The sequence below is a fragment of the Cupressus sempervirens genome, chromosome 1 (genome assembly GCF_028749045.1).
Source record: "Cupressus sempervirens isolate cs-2001-9-10 chromosome 1, ASM2874904v1, whole genome shotgun sequence".
Taxonomy (NCBI): Eukaryota; Viridiplantae; Streptophyta; class Pinopsida; order Cupressales; family Cupressaceae; genus Cupressus; species Cupressus sempervirens.
In genome coordinates, this window is record NC_143118.1 from 391,086,049 (window position 1) to 391,113,240 (window position 27,192).

Here is a 27,192-nt window from a genome sequence, read left to right on the forward strand (position 1 = left end):
ACGGGTGCCAATTGCAACAGCACAGACAATATGAAGGTCGTACAGTGTCTGAGTGGCTGTATGGTATGATGAAGTGGAGATGGCGGATGGGGTCGTACACCAAGGATGTGAAGGTCGTATAGTATGAGGAGCTTGTATGATGGATAGTGGTGTCCGTACGGTGGACAGGTCGTACAAGGGAAAGGCACAATGATTGTACAGAGGAGAGGCACAGTGGTCGTACGGAGGAGGGGCACAATGACCGTACGGTTAGGTGTTGAACAAGCCGTATGATGGATGCAAAGCAAGGTCGTACGAAAGATTAAAGTGAGTCATACGGTATAGGTATCTATGTCCAATGACGTGCAAATGAAGTCGTTTGATGGAAGATGATCAAATCACTTAGTACAACCAAGATAAAACTCAAACAAGAAATGGAGAGTGAACACAAAAAAAATCAATTAATATTTGCCAGAAAATGATGCTCCAACTTGCCAAATCCAAGCAAAATATTACAGGCGACAGAATAGGGTGAGGGTTAAATCCCACTAAAACTAGATAAACCAAATAGGGAAGGTCTTTCACTTTCGGAATGGCAAACAATAGAGAACTCCAACAGGAATTCGCAATACATAGAAAATAATCCAAATTGCCCTACATAATGACTACCTACAAGTCGTGTTTAAATACCTGTAGGGAAACTTTTCGAGGATAACCGACAACAACACAAACTACGGAAACAAAACAAAAATGGGTTTGAAATATATTAAATCAATTGGCCCATTAACAATAGTTTGATTAATGATTTATTTATAACGGGAACATTACATAGTAATCCCACTCCACTTTCAATTGATGATCTAATAAATGACATAATTCAAAATGGAAACTATAACACAGTAAGGTATAGATATCCACTCATCAGTGAGAAGGGTCAAAGCAGTGTTATAGGTGTTATACTAGTTAGCATGAGGACTTATGGTAGAACACCTGCAATGGTAAAGAAGGTTCCACCAAAAGAGTTGGTGCCTATTATCTTCAAAAAGTGGCAAACAAGTATCACCTAGCTTAAAGGAATTCTGGATGATGCACTAACAAAGTTCAAAGCGGAATACACACTGTTGGTGTCTTAAAACATCACGTTTCAAATTATGCCAATGAGAAAAAAATACATCGAAGGGCAGCTACTTCCTATCTTCAACATACCCTTTTAGACACCGGGCCAACTATAAGGCTAGACCCTTCTTCTACTTCAGGCTCTGCAAAACTTAGGTGGGTGTACCTATAGATTCATTTATATGGTACCAGTTGTTCAAAAGCATACTCTTGAATCTAAAAAAGCAGATAAAACCCTTATTTCTCCTATACTCATGCAATGACAAAGATATGCAGTACCAAATTGCGAATCCTATGAAATCCACAAGTTGAGTGAGGGTATCCTTTCAGTTCTTAAACAGAGAGGGAAATGCATGATTATAAATTTGATTTCAACAAATCCCCAAATATGTAACAGTAAGAACAAATTGATCCTGTAGCTGATTAGTGCCTTATCTATTGGGCAGTTCCATAAATCACACACATACATCTATGATACCAATGACATATCCCATACATCAAGATATCAGATCTATCCTATCACTTTGTGAATTAAACATCGGTGTTCATAATGGCCTCATTCTCATTAAATATCCTTCTCAAATAACTAGCAACCCTGTCAAATATATCAAGCATTTACTTAACTCTTTGTTCCAACAACAAAACATACAAGATATACAACCTTAAGGGGATGCAAAAGGGTTTAAGTTCTTTGTCCCTACACCACAAAACACTGCAAATTATAGAGATAAGAGACGAGAATCAGAATGAAACTAAGAAATTTGCTACTCATTGTATTCATTTCTTTGTAACTATACATTCAAGATGCATGTAAATAACTCATAGAATCACTAAATAGGTCATAACTATCTATATTAGCTTCATTACTGCTATTCATACAAGAGAGAATGCTGAAGAAAATGGTATCACAATAACAAGACTAAACTGGAACCATCATTGCAGTATCACAATTGCACAAATGAAAATTGGAACCAACTGGTCTCACAATAAAAACTAGAAGCCTATGGTGAGAAAGAGAAAGATATAGGAAAAGGAAGAAGAAGCCAGATCTGATCTCGAAATGACATGTGTCCACTTGAATCTTCATTCCCTATTGCTGCAAATCATCTATCTTCTCTCTACAATCGAAATCTAATATAAATCTCATCATTATGTGTAACAAACTTTAAAATATCTCTTCCTGATGATAAAAAACACTTATTCTGTTAAAAGATCAAATATGCATCTGAAATGTTGATAAAACCTTCACTAAACTGATGTAGAAGTGAGAAAATCTGTCCCTAAATACATCCCTACTGCCTCTGGCGTTCACCCAGTTCACTATTTTGCCGAAAAATCAGATCTGAACTACTATAAAAGAAAATGATACACCTAGTACAAAAACCTGAATAACTCAAACCAATGGCTTCCTGTGCAAAAACAAACTTCAAATACGGAAAGTTCATTTTCTCCCGATTCCAACGATATATGATAGTGCCATGTCAACGCATTGGAGATGCCCAAAATCTCAGTTTGAAAACCAGGCTCCTAAACTGGCTTTCAGGTCTGCACTTCATCTTCCAAAATTTTAAAATTATCCTAAAGTCAAAACTTTAGAATATAACCCATGTTTATTTAAAACTGCCTGTATGTGCTTTTTTGAGGAAAATAATAAAATATTTGATTTTGCACTTTTTATTTTTCCCTCCTATTAAGCATCCGGGTCAAACAACTTTGACTTTCCTATGCCACGTGGCAGCACGCCATTCGTCAGTTCTACACCATCATCTACCACCTAGGCACCATGGGGCACCCACTAATTGGACCTCTGTGTACGATCACTGCCACATCATCATCTGTTAAGCGCTCTGCCACGCCATTGCTATGTAGCGTATCCTGATTGGTCGACTTGACTATTCATTGGATTCTAACATGCTGCCACGTATCATCTTCTCATTGGTCGTCCCATTCTCGCATTGGTTGTCTGGTGAGCAACTTTATTATGCGAGAATGCAACAATCGTCAGATCTGCCACATGGCATGATCTAGTGCATTGACCTATTCAATGCCACATCACCACCTGATGCCATGTGTCAGCATGTCACATTCTCGCATCCTAGTCACCAAACTGCCACGTTGCTTGCAAGAATGCGACGAGCTACCACTTGGCTTGTTTGCTGAGGTCATCATCTTGGGAAGTGTACCAGGTCTGGAGTTTTCTGCCATGTGTCATCTTGCTAATCACCAATGAGATGCCACTTGTCAATTTTTGGTTTGTTGTCCTGCTGCCATGTGTCAACTTCTAGTTGGACGTCGGGCCATGTCATCATCCAGTCACTATGTATGGGCATTCAAAATTTCATTACGTTCTCCCTCCAGCCGGCCTAGTGGGCCCTTCACGAACTTGTCTTGTGTCTCAAAAGGTGTGAGCCTTTAAGACATTTCATTATTGTGCATTTGGACATTTAAACAACTAAAAAAAACCTTTTCCTAAGCAATGTGGGACTAAGAGGCGATGAGCTCTCCATCAAATTTTTCCCACATACAGAGAACATTTGAAAACCAATCCTCATTTCCCTTTTCTGGAGATGATAGCGGATATATCATGTTAGTGACAGCTCTGACTTTGTAAAGGGTTACCCCATTTTCACACACAGTTGGAGAAAATCTATGGCTATGGAGGCAATTTCCAGATTGTCGGCTTTGAATGTCTCCTTCCTCCTGCCGAGATGCTACCACAAGCTCCACAATGGATTCAAACCCATGCAAAACATCTTATGCCCCTTCTCCTAAGCTCTGCCTCCACTCAACGCATTCTCTATACTACAAGCACAAAAAATGACAAGCATTTCAATAAGAGCTTCAATGTTCTTGCCGGTTCATTCAACATCTTCACCATGTTGGTGCTCATTTTCTCACCATTTTTGTTCATGGCATCAGCGGCAGTCATTTGGACAAAACAACGCATCTAGTGATCACAATGTCCCTTCGCAACTCATGACTCCATTCCTCCACGTGTACCCTGCATTTGTCGTAGGCTGCTATGGCACTCCAGCAAAAGGATGTCATAGGCTATTGCTCTCCCATTTTTACTCTTCACTGGATTCGCATCATGGACTGGCAACTTCCTAGTGAACTCATGGCATGAAGCTCAATCCTTCTTGCTGCTTTGCGTCTCCAATCTATTTGTGGACTATATTGTGGCCTTCACTAACTCACAGGGATTCCATATGAAGAAAAACAAAGAACGTTTCCTCCCCAAGTTCATCTTATGCCATCAATGATTCAAACAAGGTGTGTACGTCAGTTAAGTTGTTCACATACAAGGTGACATTATCAATGAAATCTGTCCAGATGCAAGAAAGGGCACAGTCATATAGCTTGGAGGGTAGAAATTGCGTTGAATCTCAAACCTTGTCAATCTCAAAAACTCTTTCACATTCAAAACTTCTTGTTCCCTTGCCGTGAGGGAGGATTGTGTTTTCAGTTCATTGTAAGGGTCTAATTTTGTTCATATACCTTCATAACCTTTCTTATACTTTGGACATTTGCTAAATAGATCATGTAGCTCCTGTAGGCGTCCAAATCCTGCATATATATTCACTTACCAAGGACTTAGCATAAGATACAATGCATAATCAAAAAGCTTTGCAAGATATTTAACGTCTTAGACTCCAGAGTCCACACTCTGAGAAAAGGTCACACATTTAAAAGTTCTCCTGTGGATTCTCAACTTTTAATGCATTTTCATTGCACATCCTCTAAGTAAACATATATTCAAAACCCCGTCATAATGTTCATTGTGTGGACACATTAACACACTCATTTGTTCCCATTTTTTGATCATGTACTCTACGTTTTGAAAAGTTATAACATCTTTTGGACACTTCAAATCCCCAACATCCTGTTAGTTTGTTGAATTCAGTAAGATCCCAAAGTGGATCCGACTAAAAAAAATCAAACTAAAACACATGACATTTCAAACTGGCCTACTATAAGCATCATACTAATTAAAATCAAAATCTACAGCTAAACGATCATTTAAAACTCATTATACCACTTACTACAAACTGTCAATTTCGTGCCAAGGGGTCCTCTAACTGGCCCTAAAATCTGACTGAAACACCTGACTGAGCCGTGTAATCTAACATACTGCTTCTTTGTTCCGCATTCTTGTACCCTACCAGATCTCATACGATCAATCAATCAAAAGATATTGACCGTCAAAGTTGCCTTCTTAGAACTTCCTGCAAGCAAATATGTCAGAAAAGCATAAATCACATTCGGTTTTGGCTTTGAAAACAGGTCAAATGGACACTTGGGGGTACGAAAACTGGGGCATTGGTTCACTGTCACAAGGAGAGTATAAATCTATGATTAGGGCTCATGACAAAGAACTAGGCAAATTTGGTGAGCGATCAAAATGGGCTACTTGGATTTGCAGAACTAGGAACACTAGTAGAAAAGTGAATTTTGCAAACGAAAGGGACCTAGGAATGTGTGCAAATGGATTCATCAAGACTTGCAAACTGGCACACTTAAAAAAAATTCAGAGTAGAACACAACAGTACAATCCATTTGGTTTCACCTATCATAGATTCAATGCTATGACATCTCGAACAAGGGTACCAATCACATTTAATGACACCAATAGAACTTTACAAATTGCATATGGAATCGCGTTCAAAAACTAATCAGACGGATTCATCATAAACTCAAATCTGAAACAGAACAAGTGTTTGACCTCTAGAATGCAATGCAAAAGGAATTTTCTTATTTTGGTCAACTAGGTCAAAGTTATGAATGGTCAAACAAGGCTTCCTAGAATTATGAACAATTTACATTAGCATGACAATAGTAAACAACTGACTTTGAGGGATTCAAAACCTAGTCAAAACGTATCGAAACAACTTGAAATCTGAAACATAGGTTCTCTGATATGCATACTAAACACCCCAAAGCGGCAAGTCATGAAACATCACTACGTGTGAGATATTCAAATGCAAACTAGGCTACCTATCGTTGTTTGACATTCGGGCAAAATGTAGATTTGAACATTGCTCAAAACAGAACTTCGCGAATTGACTCGGAATGGCAATTTATCAATACAAGACACATGAATATAGTGAATGCAAAGTGTTAGAAACATTAAACACCTCTTAGGCCTCAAAAGGACAGCCGGGTACACTTGCATTAAATGCACTTGAAGGCTCAAAAACTTAGAATGGTACTCAAAATTAGGAGCGCACTTTTGAGTCCCAACACACACCAACCGAAAGACAAACATATGTGAAAGTGTACATCAAAGAATTCCTAACACGAGAGAATGTTGCATTAATCACTACAAGAAAAGTAAAAGAAATGTTGTGTATGCAATCAGAAGCTGGAAATCGATAGCAAATCAAATGAAGATAATATGCTCACAAAAACCAGCCAAGCAAGAAAAAGCCCTAACCAAGACAGATCTGAAAGACAAGGGAAAGAAGAAGAAAATCATATCTGATGGTCCTAGCAAAGCAATAGAATTTAAGGGATCTGTTGAGAAACTAGCAAAAGAACCTATTGACTTCAACCCTCTAACCTCACCAAGGAGAGCAGAATATGCAACAGCTCAGAGCACAAAATTTTTCCAGAACGTGAAATACCACCAAGATTGATAAATCTGCAAGCCATTCCAGTGACATCAGAACAAACTAAGACCCCCAAGAAAACTAAGCTACCACAAGTAGCTGATATAAATAAATCATACACAAATCAACATGAAAGAAGGAATGAATGAAGGTGATACTCAACCGAGTATACAAACAGAGCCTCAAAATGTAGAGGTAATTTTATCAACCAAAGTCATAAATGAAGAGGACAAAGATGAAAAGAATGCAGAAGGGGACACATCTGAGACACCTCTATAGGAACCTGCTCAAAGATGTGTACAATAGGAGGCTGACCGACCAGCCAAGAAAACCATCACAAAAAAATCCAGAATGACAAGTGGAATGATCGCAAGGTCAAAAAGCTCTATAAGGCCAAAATCCACAAAGAGGAAGCTTCAACTGGGTAAAGAACAACTAGCACAAGTAAAGGAGAAAAGGAGGCAAAGGAGAAGAACACCATCCTCATTTTCTTCAAATTTTGAAGATAAAGGATAACTGTTTCAGCAACATGCTCAGGAAGTAGAGTACCCTAAGAAAATTCAAGAAGAACTGGACAAGAATGCAAGAAAAGTAAAGGAGATAAGCAGTGAAGAGATCGATCATCATAAACACTTATTGCAAAGACTCAAAGCAATAAAGAAATCTCACCTGAAACAAGAACGAGCATGCACATTGATCAAAGCAAGGGTAGTGATCAAAGGACTACTTGGTGATGACAAATATGATATTGATGCAAATCTCATTGATCAACTCAAGAAAATCCAAAGACTACAAATATCAGTGAAGCAACAGGTGAAATCAGTAAAAGGAAGCAAAAGGAAAAGCTCAAGCAACTCCGTCGGCGTCACACAAAGGAGCTTGCACGAGCAAGAGACACATCTGTAGAATTATTGAAGGATGCTTCTCCCATCCTTCATAAGATATCAAACCCACAAAACTTTCTAATCAATCTAAATGATACTCTAACAACAACTCATTATTGACTAGAGGCCACTCAAACCATAGTTGGCATAGTTGCAATTTAATTTGCAATTTTTGGAAACTCCTCGAGTTTTGCAGACGGGCAAGTTTTTGGTGGAAAAACTCACAGATTCAACAACTCGGCAACCACAAAAAACTTGTCGATTAATCATCATTCTTTCAGTGAGTTTTAATATAAAACTCGTTCGCACACGCAGGCCAACAATATAGGCCAAAAAAATCAATTTTTTCTTCACCAGTTTCATTTGTGCATTTTAGAGGCTTGGGGTGTGGAGAGAAGAAGGGTTCCGAGGCATTCTTAGGTGATTGCAAACTATTGAAGGCGGATTTGAGTGGATTTGTTGAGGATTCCAACAAGTTTTAGAAAACAAATCTCTTTCCCTACTAGGTTTCTTGAGATTGTTTATAGTCTTAAAAAAATGTTCTATTGTTTTCTTGTTGCTTGTAAATGAATTCAAATCATTTGAAAGCATTTCAACTCTATGTTTAAATCATTTGAAAGCCATTCAGCTCTATGTTTGACAATTTTTTATGTTCAATATGTAAGATATTTTTTAAAACAAATCCTAGTTGTTTGTTTAGTTTGTTTAGTTCATACTCATAGATCTAAGTTCTACATTCTAACTTCGTTTATTCATTTTTCTATAAATTTATATGTAGGGCAGCGGTTAAGCATTTAAAAAGCATGACAAGTTCTTAGGAAAAGTGGCCACAAACTCCATGCCCATCTGGATATATAGGCACTCGGCCTAGAAATGCAAGAGATAAAGCATGGCAGTATGCCTATGAAGCTCCAAATGATATTGGAAAGGTTATATGCATTCCACGCGAAAAAATTATTTCTAGAGGCATAAACCGCTTCAGATACCACCTTGCAAGCATAAAGAAACATGATTCAACTCCTTCTCTCAAGGTAACCGATGAAGAAAAAAATTCATCAATGCCCTATTTGCAGCTGCTAAAGAAAAAAAATTGAATAGGGAGAGGGGGAAATTAGCTATGAGGGCAGCCATCGCTGAATCAAGGAGCTCCTATTGATATTCAAGAAGAAGCACTTGAAAACATAGTGGGATCTCTTCGTGGCCCGCAGATCCGCAAACAAAGTGCCTCTTTTGCCGATTCCACTCCTTCTACATTACCTAGCTCTTCATCACCATCTGGATCAGGGATAGGGAGTTATTTAGTGTCCAGGAACACAGCTGGATCACAACCATCATTAAAGGGCACTAGATGGAACAAGGAGGTGCATGTGCAAACTGATATTACAGCAGCTGATTTTTGGTTTTCCAACAACATTTCAATGTATGTGATTGATAGTCCCTGGTGAACACAATTTCAATATCAGGCAAAGGGTATAAGCCCCCTTCTCGCAAGGATTTGAGTGGAAGGTTAGTATTTAACTATTTAGTAACTCTAACTAATTGAAATCCACTCGAGTTCATTGTTATATTTTCAATCTTAATTGGTATTTCTTATTTTTTACTAACACTTTATTACACCTAAATTTTGTAGGTTGCTTGACAATGCGGTTCACAAGGCAAGAGTATTGACAAATGACCAAAAGAAAGAGTGGAAGAAACATGGCTACATCATTTTATCTGATGGGTGGACAAATGGAAGAAGTAGAACCATTATTAATTTCTTGGTTGCTTGCATAGATGATGTGGTGTTTTGGAAATATGTTGAACATTGTCTTTAATGTTGGAGAATGTGGTGCAAATCATCACAGATAATGCAGCAGCATATGTGGCAGCAGGTAAATTTATTTTTTTATATTCAATATAAATCATGAATGTAATGCTATGGTATATCATAACAAAGCATACTATCACCGAATGACTTGGATTATGGCTTGAACAACTAAATAAGAAACTCAGTTTGGTCTTTGTTTTAGTTATGAAAAGTAAAACACATGGAACCACGTCCAGGTGGGACATGACTCCACGGTGGAGTCATTCCCATTGGGTACATGGCTCCCCATACTCATATTTATTTTCACTTCGACATAGTAAATTCATCGAACACATAAACTTATATATATGTATGTATGTATGTATACCATTCTTCTGCATGTTTAACTGCCATCAGAAAATATGTTACATTTCTCAATTTCTTCTCACTGCTTGTAAAACTGATCAACAGTTGTCTTTCACCGGAGAACTCAGAACTCATATGTCACTGTCTTTGTGAATCTCATCTGCAGTCAATGGAGATCACCGGCTTCATTGTTGGTCAAGGATAGACAAGTCAGACTTGCATCCAGTGCAGTGGAATGGAGGTGTACTCTTAACTTGAGGATGTGTAAATCTGTGAACACAAATTTTGCTCAATCTTCTTAGTGAGAAAAGGCACAGCACAACTTTATTGGTAATAAAAGTTGAAAGTCTTCTGCAATAGTATTAGCAATATGTATGTTCTGCTCAAGCCATATGATAATAAGAGAGATATCATATTTATATAGGAACATATAAAGGAGACAAACTTACCATCTAAATTGCCTGATAAATCTGATAAAACTTATCAGTAAGAAACTAGGGAATCAAGCAAATAAAAGGCTGATAATTGGGAGAAAATAAAGACTTGTTCAGAAAAAATGAAGTGCTGAAATGAAAAGATGCAATACAAAAAAAAAATTATATAGGGAAACCCTCTGAAAAGGTGAAAAATCCAACTGGTGGAGGCAATTGCTCTTCTACCAAAATGTATTTCTCAAATGGACAAGTAAATGTGTAGTTACATTCTACGTCATTGCCAATCTAAATCACCTTTCTACTTCTCTGAAATGCAATTCTTTAGTATTGATCTAACTGATGTTTAAAACAATGATCCCCCACTTTTACATATAGTTGTTGTTGGAATATCCCTTTTCATGTGGAATGATTCAGAAAAGTAACTGGAAGTTGAAGAATCAGATGTTGCTTCACATTTGGCATCACTTAGGTCAAAACTGCGAGGAGGTCAAAATCAACAGCGCAGATACCTCCTGCTCAATAGGGTACAACCCCTAATCCTGTCCAAAAGCATACCCCCTTTATGAATGAGCTTATACTCCTGGATTCGTTATAGGTCACAGCCACCTTTGGTATTCTTCATCAGCACTGCCAGTTTTATGCTATCTAGGTGTACCGACTATGATTGGGCCATACCAATTGATATTCATTGGTCTACAGCTATATGTATCTTTCCCCTCAAATTAGGAGTTATTTCATGGCAAAGCAAGCTGCAGCATATAAAGCAATTGTTGGTGTAGATTGTGAACCATTTTTGGTTGCATGAAATCTTGGCTGATCTTAAACTTAGTCCCACAATGCTGACTTCACTCTTCTATGATAATCAAGCAGTTTTCAAGATGATGAAGAATCCAATCACCTTGAAGTTGATGCAGGAACCAAAAATATTGAAGTTCATCACCTTCACATTTGCCAATTGATTGATAATAAAGATTCCTTTTATTATTGTTTTATTATTGTCTTATTAAAGAAGATTGTTGACATAATGACTAAACCATTTCGTACAGAATAATTTATCAAATGTAGAGATAAGCTTGGACTTGTTTCTGGTTTAGTGATTAAGGGGGTTGTTAAATAAACATTTTTAGTTGATTAAAAGATGGGACTTAGACTTGGTTCATGATAGTGGCTACAACAGGAATCTAAGCTCAGAAGAGTGGTGGGTTTAGTTAAGATTTGTTCTTTTTCGCTCCTGACCTTGTTTCACCAAAATCTAACTCAGCTTCCATTGATAAGCCTATTTAATAGGCATACTTTCAATGAATTGACACTCCTTGTTTGGGGCAGAACCGATGAATTGACACTCCTTATCTGGACAATGATTCTGCCGATATGATATTGCTTGAATTATAACGAATGGAGATTTTTTATTGCAATAATCAAACGGTCATTACGGAAGGCGATTTTTTTCCCCATTTTGGTTTTCGCTACGAAGTTACTTATCAGCGGGAAAATATAACCAGATAGTCCGAGATCAAAACAATTCAGCCTTCGGAGAAGGGAGACGACCAACTCCAGCCTGGCCTTTGATCGCTTCTAGATCTCATGTTGGGGCACGTACGTCACATTTTCTTCACAGGAAATAAGGAGGGAGAAAAGGAAATAAGGACGCGGTCTCTATCAGCTGATCAGTGCAGGGGCAGATTTAGGGGTTTGGTCAGCAGTCTTGGCAACTGGTGGGACCAGTCATCCAGTGCTAAAGGCTTTGCTATTACTAGTGGGTCCATATTTGCGGGCTTCCAAATGATGATTTTGTCTGCTATGGTGTTCCTTTCTTTCAATGGGCTCCAGTTCGGTTCCATTTGAAGACAACATTATATGCCTCCAATAGGCAGACAGGTAGATCCCAGGTACGTCTTTTCCCTTTTTCTTACATCTGATTCTGCACCTGTTCAAGCTTCCTTTGTTACTTCTCCTGGCATTGGTAAATTTACAACGGTAAAACATCATAAAAAGAATCTATAACAAGGCACCAGTGAGAACAATATGGTCCTCATGGAAGGAACAAACAAGGAAATCACAGAAACATCCGCAGAGAAGATACTTGTACAAGTATCATTGATTGATCAACCAAAGATAAGAGAGGCACAGTCAGAACTAGATGGGTCCACCTTGCAAAACACAGGATCTAACAGTAATAGGGTGGCAGAGAATCAGATAGTCAGGGCACCCACAACAGCAGAACAGCAAACAAATCTGGGAGAAGCTACGAAACACAATGACATCTCTGGTAACAGTGGCTTGGTCCTGACATACGGGGATAGTTTAATGCACAGCAGCATCATCAAGTGGAATCAAGGGAGCTTCCTCATTCTTCCAGGACCCTCAGCCGGACACACGAGTTCATTTAATCTTGGAGGGACAAATGGTAATTTACCCATAAACACTCTGAGCTTCTCACAAGTCAACGGACCACCCACACGAGGAAACTACATCTATGTGAATGCCAAACTATATAAAGGAATAATTAGGCGGAGAAAAATACGAAAGTTTAAAAATGCAAAAAGAGGGAAGTTAGCAGCTTTACTTCCGAAACCGATTCCACAAACCCCAGACAGCGCAAGGGAGGGAGAAATAAATCTGAGGCCGCCTGAAATCTCTGAAATAATTAGGCAGTTTGATAATATCAGAGATATTAACGGTAAAGGGAAGACAAATAATTCTCAATGATAGACACAGTAGAGGATGGGCTGCCAAATAATTATAGCCCCACAAGGACACCTATGACGTGGTATCCAGACATCTTTGTGAACGATTTGGTAGCTATAACGAAAGGGTGTGGGCACTTGAAGAGAGGAGCCAAAAAGAAAGTATCACAATGAAAAGAGTTACTGAGGATAACTAGAAGCTGGCAGCGGAGGTCAAGTCACTTAGAGAACAAATTCAAAAATTGCAATTTAATATGGAAAAAGGAGAGTATGAATTGATATTGTTAAAGAAAGAAGTAGGAGAAAAGAGGACAGTAGCAAGTACTAAAGGAGAAGGAGAGGCTACGAAAGGAAACAAAAACCCGCAAATGAAAAATATACAAGATGCCATGGCCAATATGGAAATAAAAGAGAATCAACTCAGAGAACAAATCGAAGAAGTTAGATCATGGGCTAACATAGTAAAGGGGCCAACAAACACTCCTATGGACAACATAGAAAAACAAGTTCGGAGACAGATTAGAGAGGAAAAAGAAAGAAATGAGAAAGCAGCAAATATCGTCATCAAAAGGCTACGAGACTATGGAGAACATGAGAAAACAACGGATTTAGTTAAAGACTTCTTTAAAGACCAATTAGACTGGCATAGAACAACCATACAAGCACAAAGAATCAGAAAATGGATTAGAGGAGGCAAAGACAGACATGTTAGAGTGACAATGAGGAATACAGGGGATAAAAACAACATTTTCAGCAAGAGGAAGTTTCTTAGAGGCACACACATATATCTTGATGATGACCTCACCGTAACTCAGCAAGAAGAAAGGAGGAAAGAATGGGAAAAAGTGAAAACAGCAAGAGAAAACGGCAAGTGGGCGTGGCTACAAAATGGCAAAGCCCAAATCAGTGATAAAATCACACGCAATAAATAGGAACTCGGGCCCACCCACGAACATTTAACTATAGTTAGCTGGAACTGTAGAGGTTATCCTTGGAGAAGAGGACCTGGGTTAGGGCCGATAGCTAAAGATAATGACATCATTATGCTTACTGAGACTCATGAACATGATGGATGTAGGGTTCCAGATTTTGAAGGATATAAGAAGATATCACTGTGGAATGAGAAGATAGAAAATGGTAAGGGGCATGGAGGCATCACCGTTCTAATAAAAGAAACTTGGAGCAGATTTGTAAACTTAGAGAAAGAAGATGTAAACAAGCAGTATATTTGGATAAAAATAATAGAGAATCGGATTTCTACAAGGGTGGTTGTCTGTTACTTGCCCCCAAAAGGCTCAAAAATGTATAAAAAACATAAATTGGATCAAGAAGACCCGTTCGCTTCACTCAAAAAAGACATAGCAGCCTTTAGCTCTTTAGGGGAAATAATGATAATAGGGGATTTCAATGCTAGAACAGCAAACAACCAAACTCTTAAGGAGAGTTACAATGAAAGCAGAGACCCAGTTTGGCTCGAAGAAAAAGGGACACAAAAAAGGGAAAGATCTTCAGAGGATAGCATGGGAAAGATTAATCATTTTGGTGCTGAATTACTAGGCTTATGCTGCCTATATAACATGGTCATATGCAATGGTATGGAAAAGTGGCCTAAATCAGGTGGAATCACATGCAAAAGATACAATGGACAAAGTGTTGTTGATTATGTAATATGCTCGCAAGACTATGTTGCAAAGATAATTAACTTTGAGATAGAGGATTGCCCCCCATGGAGCTAAAATCTGATCATAACCCCATCTTGATAAGGGTGGTCACTCACTTTAAAGATCAACATATTGTCCCAAAACCTTTACAGAAGAGGAAGATGATTCCGATCAGCAAAGTTTTAATGACACAAGAAAACCATGCTACTTTCCAAGACTCTCTTTTGCGGCTGTCTAGGGTTCTGGGAAACCATCCCGAGTCTGATAAACAACATTTCATGGACAAGGATAATCTTGTTCTTACTATCATTAAAGCACTGAAGGAGTGTAAAAGATCTAGGGCCACAAGAGAAGCCAAGAACACTTTTCCGGCCAATCCGTGGTTTGATGAGGAGTGCAAAATGGCAAAAAAGAGTTGGAAAAAGAACATGAACAGAGAAAGTAGAAAGGAGTATGATCAGCTAATTAAAAAGAAGAAAGAAGAGTATGTGAACAAGAGAAGAATCGAGTTGATTAATCTTGGTAAAAACAGCCCCAGAAAGTTTTGGAAAGAGTTTCAGCAGAGAAAAACTCAGATAGAGAACAACATAACAAGAACCAAATGGCTGGAATATGCCAAGACTCTCTACGAGTGTGATCTAGGAGAACGTAGAACCATGGAAACAGAGACTACAAGGGAGTTATTCAGCAAAAAGGATATTATTCAAGGCATAAGCAGGTTAGCTGCTGGTAAAGCACAAGATATAGATGGGCTACAAGCTGAATACTTAAAATGGGGTGATGAAACTCTCACACCACACATCACTAAGATTTTCAACAGTGTCAATAGAGAAGGTTTCCCTGTAAAATGGACAAGTGTGGTGATCCCACTCCACAAAAGTGGAGATATAAACGATCCTTCTAATTACCGAACCATCATGATCAATCCACTATTTGGCAAGTTATTTGGCAGCTTGGTAGAACAAAAAATCAGCAACTGGGCTGAAACAGAAGGCAAACATGCAAAAGGGCAAGCAAGCTTTAGACCGAAACACTCTACTATAGATCACAGCATCACTCTCAGACACTTGATAGAGAAAGTTTGGGATACTCCGAGGAACGAGGCTTTTTGTTGTTTCGTGGACTTTAAAAAAGCATTCGACACAGTGCCACGTAATAAATTATGGGATAGAATGGAAGAGTTGGAAGTTCCTAAAGAACTTAGGTCAGCGGTTTACACATTATATGAGCAGGTCAAAGCTAAAATCAGAACGACAGAAGGGCTATCAGAAGATTTTGACAGCAACATCGAGGTTAAGCAAGGGTGTCCGCTATCTCCAACATTATTCGGGCTCTATATTGACAAGTTAGAAGAGTGGATAAACAAGACCAATGGTGAGGGGGTGCAGCTGGCCCACTTTGTGATAAGATTGCTCTTATACGCAGATGATCTCATAATTCTTGCTAGAACAGCTAAAGGGTTGAAAGAGCACTTAAAAGCACTAGAAATTTTTTGTCATGAAGTAGGAATGCAAGTTAACACTAGCAAAACCAAAATTATGATCTTCTCGCTGAAGAAGAATAAGGGCATATGTCGTCAGTAGAAATTGTGTATCGGCCAACGGGTCCCTTCGGGAAGGAAATTGTGTATCAGCCGACGGGTCCCTTCGGAAAGGAAATTGTGTATCAGCCCACGGGTCCCTTCGGGAAAGTTCTTGTTATGTAGCCGACGATAAATAGTTTGTAGCAGACATGATGTATCTGGCCGACGGATCCCATCGGGAAAGTTCTTTGGAAAGTATTTATAACCCCTTCGGGAAGCATTGTATTCATCTTATCATCATTATCATATGAAAAAAGCATGATGTACTGTTGGTATATGCGAATAATAATAAGAGTTCTTCTGGTTGCTGTTTGTATTCGTGTCTATTTCCTGTGTGCGTTGCTTAATTAATCCATACAGTAAACATTTGGCGTTGTTGCCCGATGGATCTGGCACGCAGGCAAGCGGATATGAATTAAATGTCGAATCAGTTGAACAAAGATAAGAGTAAGCTGAAAGAAAAAGATGACATACGCGTTGCGCAGGAGAATTTAATTTTGGCTCAGCAAACAGAGCGTCGAAGGAGGTTTCAGAAGATTTCCGACGGAAACAAGAGCGCCGAAGGATTGTTGAAGGAGACTCGACAACGGCTTGATTTGGTGGAAGAAGCGAGGGAAGAGTTTCTGAACCTGCATACGCCACAGGAAGAGAATCCTGACGGAAGGAGATCGACTCGCACGGCTCGGAGTGCCGAAGGAGCACGAGCGTGGAGTGACCTCTTCGTCCGAGATATACTTCCAGAACGGACAGCTTCGGTTGACGAACCTTCTTCACCAAACAACGCAAGTGTTGAAAACAGCGCGGGTGTAGAAAACAGCGCAGGTGTGCAGAACAGCGCGGGTCTTGGAAACAGCGCGGGTGTGCAGAACAGCGCAGGTGTTCAAAACAGTGCGGGAGCTCAGAACAGCGCGGGTGCTCAAAACAACGCGGGAGTGCAAAACAGCGTAGGTACACAACAAAACCCTCGACATACAGTAATAATGGCAGGTCCGAAGGAAAAATTGCCTAAATTTGATGGTGATGAAGCAGCTGATCCCATTCGACATTGTAAAACATGTGAAACGATCTAGAGGGCCAATGGCATAACGGATACAAACGAATGGATCCGACAATTTCCTGCTACCCTATGGGGTGTTGCAATTGATTGGTTTACTGATGCTGATCCACAGAAATTAAATAGTTGGGATAACATTAAGAAGGAGTTCATCGCAGAATTTCAACTTTTGCGTGATGATAATGAAATTGTCGCAGAGATATTCAATACCAAGCAAAAGAAGAATGAAACTGTACGGGTCTTTGCTAGGAGGTTGAAGGACTTAATTAATAAAATGGAGAATAAACCGGCAGATGGGCTCCAGAAAAGATGGTTCATTGAAGGCCTTCACCCGAAGCTGCGGAGGAAGATGAAGATCGTGCCACCATCGACATACATTGAAGCGTACAATCGGGCAATGAACCTCGAAAGTGACCAGAAGACAAAGAAAAAGAAGAAGACTAGCTCATCGGATTCAGATAACGATGAGCCTTCATGAGAAGATAGCAGCGACGATGACGAGGGAAGCAGCAAGAAAGTTCGTGCTCTCCAGAAGGACATGATGCGAATGATGAAGGAATTCAAAAACATGAACAAGGAGACTAAGGGCAATGACCTATGGTGCACAGAGTGTAAGAAAGAAGGCCATACAAAGGGATCCTGCCCGAAAGATCAATTTTGTGAAATCTGCCAGATTCTGGGACACTCGATAAAGGAATGCCCTTTCAATCTAAAAGTAAGAACACCGCAGCAAGTGTTCCTGACGCAGGAGGCATCCCCGTCAGGCGGGAACGGGAACACCAGTACGGAAGGTGCCACATCAGGTGGCTACAGAAACAACCGGCGCGGTCCAAACAACAACAGCAATAACCACAATGGTGGCAACAACAACAATGGAGGAAGGAGTCGAATTCAGTACAATGCGAATGGTCGGCCAATTGTTCAATGCCGCGCATGCAATCTGTGGGGTCACTTCGCCCGGGAGTGCACAACGACGAACACACCGAAGCTGCTATGCCGTTGGTGTGGACCTGGAGATCATGATGATACTAAGTGCCTGAAGTCCGGCGTAAACTTGATTACCGTAGGGACAGACGAGGAAGAAGTTCTAGCAATCACTCGGAAGCAGGCGAAGTTATACCCTGACCCAACGAAAGAAAAGAAGAGACTGGAGGAAGCAAGGGCAGAGATCCAGAAAGTAACACAAGCAGAAACAACACACCTGAAGGACATGCCGAGTACTTCCATCCGGAACTGTGCAGAACAGAACATTGTACGGCAAATATTACAAGCTGAGATACCCGTCAGGATAAATGATCTGTTGCTCACAATGCCTCAACTCCGTACGGCCCTCACAAATATAGTCCCAAGTGCTAAGCAACCCGTAGAGCAAGAAAACGACAAACAGGGGGGTACAAGTGCAGAAGATCCGATGTTGTTAGCTCTTTCCTCTGGACGCTATCCGGCGGTTGTTGAAATGGGCATTCTCGGGACTGTGCTAACGGACACGATCGTTGACGGAGGATCCGGTGTCAACATGCTACCAGAGGATACTTGGGAAAAGTTGGGACGGCCGACATTATGGCCACCTACCTTCCAGTTGCTAACGGCCAATCAACATGGAATCAAGTCATTGGGAATACTCACAGCGCAACCAGTGACAATCGGAAGACAACCATTCCTGTTGGACTTCGTTGTGATTCCTCTCAGGCGGAAGGGGTACGATGCTATTTTGGGTCGGGGGTGGCTGATACAAGCAAAAGCAAAGCACAATTGGAAGAAAAATACTTTATCACTCGAAAGCAAAGGCCGGAAGTATGTCATTGATCTGCACACTCAGATGGTCGGGAACGAAGCCCTCTCGTCAGACTCTGAGGGAGAAGAGGATGACAAGGGGCAAATTATGGAACCGGATCAAGAGGGAGTTTTACGACTGGAAGGAGATGACGATTTGGATTCAGTAAATGGTCTTTACCACTGGCAGATAGAGGACTACGAGCTCTTTCCAAGTTGTAATATGCTAAGGATCGACGAAGATAAGAAAGAAGAAGGCTATGAATGTCCGAAGGAACACAGAGAAGCCAAAGGAGGAAATGAATGTCCGAAGGAACACAGAGAAGCCGAAGGAGGAAATGAATGTCCGAAGGAACACAGAGAAGCCGAAGGAGGAAATGAATTTCCAGAGGAACACAGAGAAGCCAACGGAGGAAATGAATGTCTGAAGGAACATGGAGAAGCCGAAGGAGGAAATGAATGTTCGAAGCAACATAGAGAAGCCGAAGAAGGAAACGCGGGCATGACTAAAGCAGAAGGACAGAACATACAGTACGAACCCAAAAGAAGGAAAGATTCTACTGTACGACTGCGCAGGAAGAAAGTATTACGTCAAACCACAAATATAGCAGAAAGGTACTGGCAGCAAGGAAGGCACACGATACGGTCTGTACAGGAAACAAAGCGAAAGGGTCTAATAAAAGTTGCAGCAGTACGGAGTATTGGCGGCCAGAAGGGGCAACTGATGGAGTCCATGCTACGGAGCTTCGGGAACAAACTGGGCGGTATGGAGATGACACAGAACAGGCGTAGCAGGTTTCAACTCAGACAGTGGGTGTTGAAGTACGACGATCAGAATGAGATCAACCCAGGCAAGTTCAAGGTTAAGTGGGTCAGGCCGCATCAGATTCGAGAAGTAGGGGACAATGGAGCAATCAAATTATGGACTTTGGATGGACACGAAGTGCCTCAGGTAGTGAATGGGTCGAAGTTGAAAATATATCACGAGCGGAAGACTTCTGCATCAGGAAATGGCCTTCGGGAGACCCCTCCGTCACTGCAGACCGATGGTGACAATGGTCGAAGGGAAAATTGACTGTTTTTAAAATAAATAAAAAAGAGAGAGGACAAAAAGCACCGTACGGTTTTCCATTAGTAAAGTACGGATTTCATAGCACCGTACGGTTTTCCATAAGCAAGGTACGGATTTCATAGTGCCGTACGGTTTTTCATAAGCAAGGTACGGATTTCATAGTGTCGTACGGTTTTTCATAAGCAAGGTACGGATTTCATAGTGATGTACGGTTTCTCATAAGCAAGGTACGGATTTCATAGTACCGTACGGTTTTCATTGCTAAAGTACGGATTTCACAATGAAGGAACACCGTACAGCGTACGGATTTCACACATCCACCGTACGGATCTCTCTGAAGATGTAAAATGGCGTACGGTTTTTAAAAAATAAAGTTCCGTACGGTTTTAAGGCAAGGTATCGTACGGTATTTAGTATATGCAAGAAGGAGCACCACCGTACGGTTTTGTAGTACGGTTTTTGCAGTATGGTTTTTTTTAAGACAAGGTACGGGTTTCAAATTTGAAGTACGTTTTTAAGCTCCAGGAAGGAGGCATCCATATGCAATCAGTAGACAATGTCAAGATTGAAGCCGTACGGATTTCATCACAGAAGGGTGACAGGAGGTTTCCCAAAAAAAAAAAACGACAACAGAATCAAGTTGCTCAGAATGAGTATCAGATGATGCCATAGGGAAGGGGAAGCATCAGCAATTGCCAGAAAGAGTGTAGAATCAGCAGAAAATGACAGAAATGGTGTGTTCCGTGCAGTTTTGTGTGGGTTTCAGAGCGCTAATTTGGTCTTGGCAGCGAGGGGCGCTGCCTCTCAAACCCGTCGGGGGCGTTGCCCCCTAGACCCCCAGTCGTTGCGGATATCAGTCATGGGAGTCTGACCAGTTGAGAAGAGTTGAAGTTGCTGCAGGCATGGAGTGTCTGTCTACCAGAGGCAGTGGGAGCAGGTGTTGGCTGTGAGGCTGTCTTGGTGGATGCATAGAGAGCTCGGGAGGAGCTGATCATCCAGTTGGAGGCAGTGCGGCGACACTTGGCTCAAGGTTCCGAGGAGTTGGAAGCAGAGGAAGCAGCACAGGTGGCTATCAAGGTCAGCTTGAGGAGTTAGTATTGTGTTAGCAAAGGCTATAGATGCAACAGGATGAATGTGAATGTAATATGGCAATATTGTTGTATTAGTTGTTTGAGTTTTGTTTTGTAGTCGTTAGGAGACGACTTTTCTTTTTTGGGGGGGATGATGTTGTCGGTAGAAATTGTGTATCGGCCGACGGGTCCCTTCGGGAAGGAAATTGTGTATCAGCCGACGGGTCCCTTCGGAAAGGAAATTGTGTATCAGCCGACGGGTCCCTTCGGGAAAGTTCTTGTTATGTAGCCAACGGTAAATAGTTTGTAGCGGACATGATGTATCTGGCCGACGGATCCCTTCGGGAAAGTTCTTCGGAAAGTATTTATAACCCCTTCGGGAAGCATTGTATTCATCTTATCATCATTATCATATGAGAAAAGCATGATGTACTGTTGGTATATGCGAATAATAATAATAGTTCTGCTATTGCTGTTCGGTGTTCATGTCGATTTCCTGTGTGCATTGCTTAATTAATCCATACGGTAAACAGCATACAAGACGAGTTTCTGTTTGAAAATAGCCCCCTTGAGATTGTGGAAGAGTACAAATACTTGGGCATCGATTTTCATAACAAACTCAATTGGGATACTTGCAGATCAAAAAGGATCCGAGGGGGCTGGAAGGCATTATACTCTTTACAAAACAAGTGCAAGAATGCAGAATTATGGGATTGGACGACCATGAAAACTCTTTTTAGTTTGCTGGTCACTCCGGTTATTCTATACGGATGTGAAGTGTGAGGTGGTAGTATGTCCGAACAGAAATGGCGGCAAGTAGAAAGAATTCAAAAACACTTCATCACATGCAATCTTAAAGTCAAGACCACAGTTCCGTATGAGATCCTTTTGGCGGAGGTGGGTTCCTTTACTTTAGAAGCCGTCGCATTGGTCCGGATGCTAAGCTATTTAAAGAAAACCCAAGGTCTGGAAACACATCGTTGGCCCAAGTTGGTCATAGAAGAAAACCTTGTCAGGGGGAAAAGCACATGGATGAAGCAAAATGACAAATGGATGCGAAAATGGGATATCAACATCCAAACTTGCCCGAATAACATTAAAGAAATAAATAAGTTTGTCAATGAAAAATTCCGCAATATTCTATGGACAAGACACATAGGGCAGAAAAAATCTTATTGCATTAAAGAATTTAATCCCACTTCTAGTCATGATGAAAAGGCCTATATAAGAGCACCTATTAACTGGAAAGCAAAAATGTTGATGGCGCAACTTAGAACTAGTTCACATCAACTGCGATGTGAAACTGGTAGATGGCAAGTTCTAAAGGAAGAGTGGGCAAACAGAACATGTTTATTCTGTAATATGGGAACAGTTGAGACAGAGTAGCACTTTGTCAAGGAGTGCTTGGCTTACAATGACATCAGATCTGGTTATACAAAAATACTGCAAAACATATTCAAGGAAGATCAAGTGAAGAGAACAGCGGATTTGATTATCAAACTTCAAAGAAGGAGAGACAAGTTAACCAAAACTTTGTAACTGACTAGTTCCGCTCCTGACTCGGGAGGGTGATTGCATGGGTCCCATAGACTACTTTAGTCTCGTGGACGTCATTAAAATCTATCATATCATATCATTCTATTTTGGCTTCAATTCAATTGTAAGCCATCTAATCACATTCTGTTTCAAGTTCGTCCAATGCTGTCCAACAACTGGACCAGAGGTCTTAGAAATAATGAGATTGACGGGTCTGAGATTAAATGTATGCTGCAAAAAGTAAAGTGTTTTGAATCTCGATCTTGATAGATGAGCCAGGGAGAATTTGGGCATCGCAAGAGTTAATAGAATCTTTCGCAATCAAAAAGGTAGGGCAATGCTATATATAGTCATATAATGAAATTTACCGTGGAAGATTCATCAGGATTTGCCACACAAGAGACCTCTGTAAAAGGGGAAAAAAGAGATCGGCTTTAATAATTAAACAAAACAGCCACGAATTGAGCATTCCAGACGAGAAACCTTAAAATATGCCAGGACTTTCGGGTAGTGCTCAACTCAGAGCCTGTGTTTTCTTGTTAAAGGGGTTCATTGATTCCTAACTTCTTAAAAAACTGTCTTGTGCAGAAAACTTTCATAGTCTACCACATGGTTAAGATGCCTGCCACTGTATAGCCCCCTACATTTGTTTAACTTTTCTTTTCGCTTTGCTTAAAAAAAGACTGACATTAAAACAGTTTTTAACAGCCAAACCTTCCTTTCGAATTCACAGAGTTGGGAAGGCCACAATCTAGGGACCTCATCCCTGTCGCATAAGCGGATTGGACACAGCACCTCATGTACCCAAATTTCAATCACAGCGATCAATCATTAAAACGCTAAAAAAATTGTAAATTACAAGTGATGCGCTGTTAATAGATCTCAATATCTTATACTTGGAGGGAAAGAGTAACACTTGGGAAAAGAAAACGAGACAAAAATTGTCTACTCAACAATGGCATAAAATATTTGTAATTATTTATTCTTCTTTTTTCCCAATTTATACCACTGTCAGTCTTAGCTTTAATTAAAAATCATTTGTATCCAATAATAGATAATAAGAGAATCACATCCTCTGTACATTTGTTTTTAAGGAGAAAGAAATGGCTACTATACTCCAGAGACTTTGATTCTTAACCTTCTACTGTCTTTCCCATTTAATAATAATAAGCAGGGTTTAGCCTTTCAGCTTTGAGGTTGACCAGCTTAAAATTAAATCCAGTTCATAAAGTAAATTAAAGAATATGAAAGGGCACAAATTATACAAACCAAAGACGCAAATCCACGACAACTGTAAGAATTATAAGTTTATGTCCAAATTGATGATGGCCAGAACACCATATTTCAACTGTTAGCTTAAAATTCGTTAAAATAATTCAGATTTAATATGTAAAATTTGATTCGAATTGTAATAGAGCACTAACAGACTCAGCGTTATCCTTCGGAAAACAAAATAAAAACGTAACACGAAAAATTGATTTACCTTTGTCAATCTTGTTTTTGAACTCTCGCCTATCGTATAGAACTAGTTGCAGGGAGTCTCTACATAGAAAGTCGGTTTGGTAATGTTTTCAAATCCAACGGCTTCAAGGCGTCTAGAAGTCTATGAGCGGGGTTCACACTCGTATTTTGTTTTTCATTCAAATAGGTGTGTCTATATTGCTTTTTCCATAGATATGTCTATATTCTCATATATGTATGAATTTGTAAATATGTCTATATTACAACGTATATAGGCATAGACATATCTATTGGAATGAGTATATATATATATATATATATATTCATATTCATATTCATTCTATGAATTTCTAAATATGTTTATATATAGACATTAACAAACGACATATAAGCGGGATGAGATGAGCAGGATGAGCGGGAAAGGGAGTGGGCCTGGAGTTTTCAAACGGAGGGTTCCCTGTAGACGTGGATGCATTGCAAGGGTGTCTGAGATTGGAGAGGGAGAAGGGAGTGATGAAGATGAGGATGATGCGAAGCTTGGTGTTGAGGGAATCAGGTTTTGTGGCCTTTTGGAGGACTTTTTCCAGTTGGATCCGGCAGTCTTGTTGTCTCAGTGCTCTCTTGTTGTTGGTCAGAAAACATGGGGTCAGATTGCTCGTATGTGGTGCAATTCAGTTGTGAGTTTTACCCTTTGGGGTGGAACTCCTCTTGGTTGTGGCCTTTTTCTGAGAATGACATATAGGGATCGGGGTTGGGTATTCGGTACCTTTCCTGCTGGTGACAATGTTGACGGGTTCCTTTTGGGTGTTGCTCCTGGCTGGGGACAACTTTCTTCATAGGGTTGTTTTCTGGTTTTTGAGAAAGCTAGCTCTAGCCTTCTATGTTTTTGGGCTGAGAGGTGTTCCCCCAGATGCGTAGCTAGTTGTGATGGTAACATGGGCAAAGGTGGGAGCTTGGGGTTCCAAGGCTTGGTCCAAGGCTCTAATTCTCTTTGGCTCATCTTACCTTGGAATGACTTTTTTTGGATCAAGGCTTTTAGATCCTCTGTCTTCCCAAGTGCTAGTGTGGAGATTTACTATCTGCATGACTCTCCTTGTTGTTATGCTAGTAATGGTCGGGGTGGAAGGTTTCCTCTCCCCCTCCATTTGCTGGATATCAGGACAAGTTGCTACTGTTGGGGCAATCTTAAGTTGTGGAGGCTTATGCTGCTGGCTTCTCTTGGACACTACCGGTTTCATGCATTAGGCTCTTGTGTCCTAATGTTGGTTAACCATGCTTGGGTTCCACCACTAGTGGGTGGTTGGTTCTTGGCTGGGAGGGCTATTCTTTGTCCTCTCACTATGAACAAAATGTGGTTACAGAGGTGGTGGGCTTGGTTTTTTGTCTCTACTCTGTCTCGCATGGCTTCTATGGAGGTGAAGCTATCTCCTATTGAGGTGGAGATATTTTGTGAGTTGTTGGGGGTGGAGGTGACTTCTAGTGTGGGAGACATTCTCAAGGCTGCTACTTTTGATAGGTTGGAGGGTTGGTGGTTCCATCTTCCTAACCTTGATATTTGGACCTTTGGTGGGAGGACTCCCCTTTGTCCTCTCATTATGAAAAAAATGTTGTTACAGTGGTGGTGGGCTTGGATTCGTGTCTCTGCTCCTTCTTGCATGGCTTCTATGGAGGTGAAGCTATCTCCTATTGAGGTGGAGATCTGGTGGGAGTTGTGGGAGACTCCTAGTGAGGGGGACAATTTCTTGGTTGCTGTTGCTGATAGGTGGGGGGGTTGGTGGTTCCATCTTCCCAACTTTGTTGTTTTGATCTTCCATTGTCGTGCTTCTACTGTGGGGGACCCTTTCACTATTAAGGTGGGAAAGGAGACAGTTGTGAGTCGGAAGATCTTTGAAGGTGTTGGCCTAAGAATTGGGCCAAGATGGGTCTGGATCTCTGATTCAGAGAAGAAAAGGCAGGCAGCTTGCTACCTTGTTTCGTTGTTCATGTGCTGATGTTAAAAGGACCTACTACTTCCTGGTCCTGGTTGTCCTTTGTTTGGAGGTACGCTGGAAGTTTTAAAGGGCGCTTCCAAACCATTGGTTTTTGTGTTTGGATGAATGCTGAAAGTTTTAAAGGGCTCATCCAAGTCCTTGGTTCTTGTTTTTGGTTTTGTTTCATAGTTGTTTGGGGGCTTGTCTCAAGGTGTGTTATTCTCTGACCTCTATCATTGATGGAGGTAAGTTAATATTGTAGATCCTTGGTGATCTTGGATTTGGCACTTGAGACTGTTAATCTCGTTTAGCAAATAGTGTGAGTTGTTTGTACCACGGGCCAACACCCTCTTGCTGCTTAACTTAATCAAAAACATATCTATTGAAACAAGAGCTCTTGGGAGAGCTTGAGTCCTTACCTTTGGATTATATAGAAATGAAAACTAAATCATTTGATTAATTTGTATGTGAACTCTTAGCTAAGGGAGATTTTGGTTGTAAAAATATAGAAAATTCTCTATCAAAATAAAATCAAAATATAATGAATTCATTATTAAGACATAGATTCTATAGATATATGTGTGTATATTTTTAGTGTGTAATTATTATTTGTTTTGTTTTCTTGATATTTGATATTAATAAATATTAATATTATTGTAAATGGATATCTCCTTAAGAAAATTTTTAATTACTTATTTATATTGTATAAGTTATAATACTATATTATTAAAAAATTAGACGAGAAAAAGTTTGTCATTTTCACAAATACTTAAAAACCCCAACAACTATGTTAGCATTCATATGTGAAAATTTGACCTAAAACAAAAACATCAAACAATAGTAAATAATCCTTTTACCATTTTATAAAAAAATATGCATACACCCATTGCTCTCTATAATTAAATAATTTTATAAAGTTAGTATTATTCATTGTTAATTTATATTTAATCTTAGATAAATATATATATTAGTTGTTTCTAAAACAAAATAAAATAACAAAGTATCAATATCAAACATAAATTCTCCTCATTTAATCAAAAGACCCTTCTAGATGCCTTGAACAAATAATAAATAAATAAAGAGTTGGCAAAGTGACCTGCAGATGGACAATTTTAGGGAACGGCCTTGAAATTTGCAGCACAAATGCCA

The 27,192-nt window shown here is 40.0% G+C and overlaps 1 protein-coding gene across 4 annotated transcripts in view; it reads right to left on the reverse strand.

Moving 5' to 3' along the window:
• The window catches only part of LOC149577934 (uncharacterized), a 131,597-nt gene extending 107,334 nt beyond the window's left edge, over positions 1-24,263 (reverse strand). The window contains exons 1-2 of one of the 4 annotated variants that reach the window (XM_089826680.1): positions 24,096-24,255; positions 23,882-23,903 (exon numbers count right to left, since the gene is read on the reverse strand). Coding sequence is in view for 1 of the 4 variants with exons in the window: in XM_089826661.1 (XP_089682787.1) it covers positions 9,766-9,778 (13 nt within the window). In the remaining 3 variants the exon portion in view is untranslated. Of the gene's footprint in view, positions 1-9,765; positions 9,912-23,881; positions 23,909-24,095 lie in introns of those variants that run through there. The other 3 variants (XM_089826670.1, XM_089826688.1, XM_089826661.1) reach the window with 3 other exon arrangements.
• Positions 24,264-27,192: the final 2,929 nt, after the last annotated feature.